Here is a 5,125-nt window from a genome sequence, read left to right on the forward strand (position 1 = left end):
TAGTATATAAACTTTAGGAACAAATTAGATTTCATAGATGTTTAGGGTTGGAAGGGAGCTTAGTAGATCATTGAGTCTGACCCCCTGCCCTAGGCAGGAAAGAGCACTGGGGTCAAGTGACCCCAGCCAGGTGCTTGCCCAGTCTCCTCTTAAAGACCCCCAAGGTAAGGGAGAGCATCACCTCCCTTGGAAGCCCATTCCACATTCTAATAACCCTTACCATAAAGAAGGTTTTCCTGTCTAATCTAAATCTGCCGACCATCAGTTTGTGGCTGCTGTTTCTAGTAACTCCAAGGAGTGCCCTGGTAAACAGTATCTCCTCTTCCTTGCTGTTCCCTCCCCCAATGAATTTGTAGACAGCCACTAGATCCCATCTCAGCCTTCTCTTGTGGAGGCTGAAGAGATCCAGGTCCCTCAGTCTATCCTTGTAGGACCTTACCTACATGCCCCTAAGCATCCAAGTAGCCCTCCTCTTGACCATCTCAAGGTTTTCCACATCCCTCTTAAAGTGCAGCGCCCAAAACTGAATGCAGTATTCCAGCTGCAACCTTACCAGTGCTGCATAGAGGGGAAGTATTACCTCCCTAGACCTGTTCATGATGCACTTCCTAATCCATGATAGAGTGCAGTTAGCCTTCTTGATCACTTTGTCACATGTTCATCTTGGAGTCAACTATGACTCCAAGATCCCTTTCTGTCGCTGTGCTGCTTAAGAAGTCATCTCCCAGTCTGTAAGTGTGTTGGAGATTCCTTCTTCCAAGGTGCAGTACCTTGGCACTTACCTTAGTTAAACTGCATCCTATTAAACCCGTCCAAATCTGCTTGAATCCATTCCTTGCTCACTAGTGTGTTTACTTTACTACATAATTTGATGTCATCCATGAACTCCACACCTTCATCCAGGTCACTGATGAAGACATTGAAAAGCACTGGTCCAAGGACTGAGCCCTTAATTCCTTCCATTGCTTTTATACTGTTGTCTAGGATCCAACCTATTATAACATCGTCACAGGGCACTAAGGTGCCTGCTCCTTTAAGAGCAGAAACTGCCTGGGGAGAGAGTCCAAAGAGCCAGACAGAAGCCCACAAGTGCAGGTTACCATGGCAACAGGCTAATGAGCAAATTAGCCTGCACCTGGTCAGCTGACTGGACGAGGCAGGGCCCTGGGCCCATATAAACCCCAGGACAAGGACTAGAGAGGCAGTTCCCTGCCAGCAGCCAAAGGGGAAGGAGCCTTCAGGAAGGAATTGCCCAGAGACACTGCAACTGCCTGATATGCTGCATTTAGGGCTAATGGGGCTCCAGGAGCTCACCAGGTACCCTTGCCTACAAGGCACTTAGTGCCGGGATAAAAGTTTGAATCCTTTAAGGAGCAGAGTACACCCTGAACTTCTTATGTTATAGCCCAGGGGCTTATATTTTGGTTGCTGTCTTATAACACTGGAGGATGGGGCTGAGGCTGTTGGAGAAGGAAGAGGCCTCATTGGGGGCCCACTACAGTGTAGGGAACCGCAGTGTTTGGGGAGTGGGGGGAACAGACCCCAGCGCCAGTGTGAGCGCAGTGTTCAGGGGGTGGGGAACAGACCCCAGTGCCCATGTGGGCGCAGTGTTGGGGGGGGGAAACGGACCCAAGTGCCAGTGTGGGCGCAGTTGCAGAGGTTGGACTAAGCTGAGGCCTCAACTCAAGGAGACAACATCACTATAACATCTGCGAGCCTTGGGGCATGATAAAGGGGTGGTTTTGGAGCCATATAGCCCATAAGGCTGAGGGTGTCCTGGGAGGCACCCATTTTGAGCGGGATCCAAAAACTCACAAGGTTCAGCGGGGTCCAGCAGGACTGTCCAGACAATAAGATCAAGGACACCATCCCTATATTATAGACAGTTAAGAGCAAGACATGGCAGGTGAGAAAGAGGGTGCCCATTGGGCTGTTTCGACACGGTCAAGGAGCCCTAGGGGTATTGTGGCTATCCCTGGGGACCCCATCCCATGACAATCATTTTAGCTGAAATGATGTTAAAAATTGTATGCATCAACCCATGTGAATTCAGGATGCAGTTACAATCTTATTTACTAATGGGAAGAGCTAAGGGGATTTTTAATTCTCTTAGAGGAAGTTGGAATTACAAACTCGGAATATGAGTTTGTAATTTTTTCTTATCAATCTTTTGAAATTGTTAAATGTTTAATTTCATTTTAGGGGATATGAGCTAATTTTTTTTCCCCTTAACTGATTCTTTGCTGGCAAAAGCTGTTCTGACATCATCATGAATTTAAAACTGCTCCTTCTTCTACCTCTCCTTTTCCTAGATCTTGGCAACTAAGGATGGGGAAGCTACAGTCTGTTTCCTGTCAATCTCCCTAGTATTGGGCATGGTAGAAGATGATTTGTGAAAGTAGCAGAATAGGCTCTTAAAAGAATTCTATCTTGGAACTATTCTGAAATAGATAAAAACCATGTTGGTGGCTATAAAATATTTTTCCAAAGTGATGAACAGAATGTATTTTATATTAAGTGCATCCATAACAGCCACTGGCTTTTATTTGAATAAAATAGTTTGATAAGTTTAGCTTGGAGCACAAATTGACGGCTAAGTATCATCAAGACAAATTTGTAAGTTATCAACAGCAGGTAATACTGATTTTTTTTTTTTTTTTCTACTGTACCACTAGAACTCATTTAAGAATTATCAAATGAAAAATATGATGGTCCTTATCATTACCTTTTCCTTTTTGAAAAATAGTATTAGAAATAAGAATAGCTTTATTTCAACTTCAAAGATGATATAATTCATACTGGAATACAATAATAAAGGGCTTTAAAACTTAATTGCACCCAGTACAGTTATCTGCAGTTGATATTTGCCCCATTATCAGAAAGCCCTTTAAATATTAATCTAGGAAAAAACATTGTGCTTTGCATACTGTAATATTCTTGACCACTGGATGTTATCTACAACTTTTAAAACTGTGTGTTTGGAGAAAGAGTGTTAATCATTGTATGTTGATATATGTGGAGATTTCTGTACCTCATTAACATTTCCTCTTTTTGTAGAGCTCTTTAATAGATATTTACAGCCAGTTCTTGGCAGCATTGGAGTCACTGAAGGAATTTTGGGATGCTATGGATGAAATTGATGAGAAGACCTGGGTACTTGAGCCAGAGAACCCTACACGCAGTGCAACTATGAGAAGAATTGCTATAGGTAGGAAGATAGGAGAGGAAATTTAAGCAGCTTTTTAAAGTAGAAATGTTGATAATTTTGGCTTTTTGTTTTATGCAAAAAAAGAAAGAAAAAGTTATTTGCTGTGTGTGTACACACACACACGCACACTTTTCGTCCTTATACAAAATAAACATGCCAACGTAGAATATTTCATGTTTAGAAAATTAAGTAAATTTTGTATTTTTAAATCTAAAAGCAATTTTATTATTATAAATATTTGTAAATTACAAACACTAAAGTGCCCTGATGATTTCAACCTGAGGACACATTTGTGATTTTCTTAGGTTTCTGTACCACATTTGACTGTTTTGTTACACATGCTTGCACTTGTTTATTGTACACTGAGGTGATCTTACTTTGTACATGTGCCTTCAAGCAGTGGGCATTGCAGTATTTGTTGCATAGTCCAAGGAGCTGTGCCACAGTTGCAGGTGGCTGGACCAGTGGTACAGCCCCACTTCCTCAGTTCCTTGGAGTGTCTGATTCTGGTACATAGGCGGTTGATACATTGCCATGGTTTGTCGGCACATGGTGGCAAGGACTCGGCCACTGGAATGCCCATTTTTTCACTGTTAGGTATTTTCTTCAGCCTTTTGTTCCACATTTGTAGTTGTCGTCTTGGGCATAGCATTGAGAGGTTGGAGGCTGGTGAAGGAGCTCCCGCATGACGTCAGGCATTTGTGTGTTGTGGGATATCACATTTGTGATAAGTCTATTAAAGGAATATTCAAGCACAGGATTTGTAAAGGGATTAGAAAAAACTACATATTTGTCATTCACTACTAATGATAAAGTTTTGTCACAAAACTAATAATAATCTTGCAATTTATTTTTGGAAATATGAAATAAATATTTTAGAAGCAAGCCATCAGAAGAAGAAAAAACACAGAGCTAAAAGTGCAACTGGGGGGGAGAGGGAAGGGAATAAAATAAAAATGGTAATGAGACTGGAAATAGAGAAGGGCAGAATGAGAAAAGAGGCTAAGATTTTAACCATAGGAAATGATACATTTCTAAAACATGAATTAAGACTAAAGCACTCTGACTTTATCTGAACTCATGGACTTGCATTTGTAGTTATTAAAAAAACATGTGCTTTCCACTGTTAGTAGTAAAAACCTGAGGTAAAACACTTACATTTGGAACAAGGAAAAGTTTACTGTAACTTTCACTTCAGTGTTCGTGTAATTATATACTGCAGTAAGTATTTAGTTCAGGTCACAGGTGCCAGGAGCTTTGCACAGAAATATGAGGGGTTGCAATGGACTAAAGCAAGTCTAAGTTGTTCTTGAAAGCTGGATGAATTTTGGTCACCTGCAGATTAAGGAAAGACTAAAAGAGGAATGCCCAGTCAAAATCTATTTTTATTTTTATTTTTTTTTTCATGTAAACTGTACTGTTTGTAATGACAGACAGCTCTCTTTCCTCAGCAACCTGGAGACTGGAGGGCGCCTCCTTTTGTCCAGCCAGCTTCCCTCCTTCCCAATTCTGTTGGACTCTCTTTTGATGCTTGAGGGCGCGTCCACACGGGCGCACACGTGCCTCTTGCCCCACCTCAAACCCCTTTGAGGTGGGGCAACAGGCGTGTGTGGGAACAAAAAAATGTTCCCTGCACTGCAAGTTTGCAGCACGGGGAGAAAATTAGACCCCTGGATATCCAGGGTTCTAAAAAAAGTAAAATATAAAAAAGTGGGGCAGAGCAGAGTCCCTGACTGCCATGAGGCAACCAGAAGCTGGGTCCTCCATAGAGATACTGTGGCTGATAGAGCATCTGTATGGTTGCCCCTTGTTCTGGTACTGAAACACGTGGCCAGTTAGGCCGTGTACTTCAGCACCAGGGCTCTGGTGCAGGTGAGTAAGGATTGGGGGGGCTGGAGGAGGGGGGAAGGGATGGGG

The 5,125-nt window shown here is 42.5% G+C and overlaps 1 protein-coding gene across 2 annotated transcripts in view; it reads left to right on the top strand.

Annotated features, from left to right (window-relative positions):
* The window catches only part of FANCL (Fanconi anemia complementation group L), a 60,525-nt gene that overhangs the window by 42,227 nt on the left and 13,173 nt on the right, over nucleotides 1–5,125 (top strand). For both annotated transcript variants that reach the window (XM_019549242.1, XM_019549244.1), the window contains exon 8: nucleotides 3,058–3,208. In XM_019549242.1, coding sequence (XP_019404787.1) covers nucleotides 3,058–3,208 — 151 coding nt within the window. The remainder of the gene's footprint in view (nucleotides 1–3,057; nucleotides 3,209–5,125) is intronic.

The sequence above is a fragment of the Crocodylus porosus genome, unplaced genomic scaffold (assembly GCF_001723895.1).
Source record: "Crocodylus porosus isolate Cpor-Errol unplaced genomic scaffold, CroPor_comp1, whole genome shotgun sequence".
Lineage (NCBI taxonomy): Eukaryota > Metazoa > Chordata > Crocodylia > Crocodylidae > Crocodylus > Crocodylus porosus.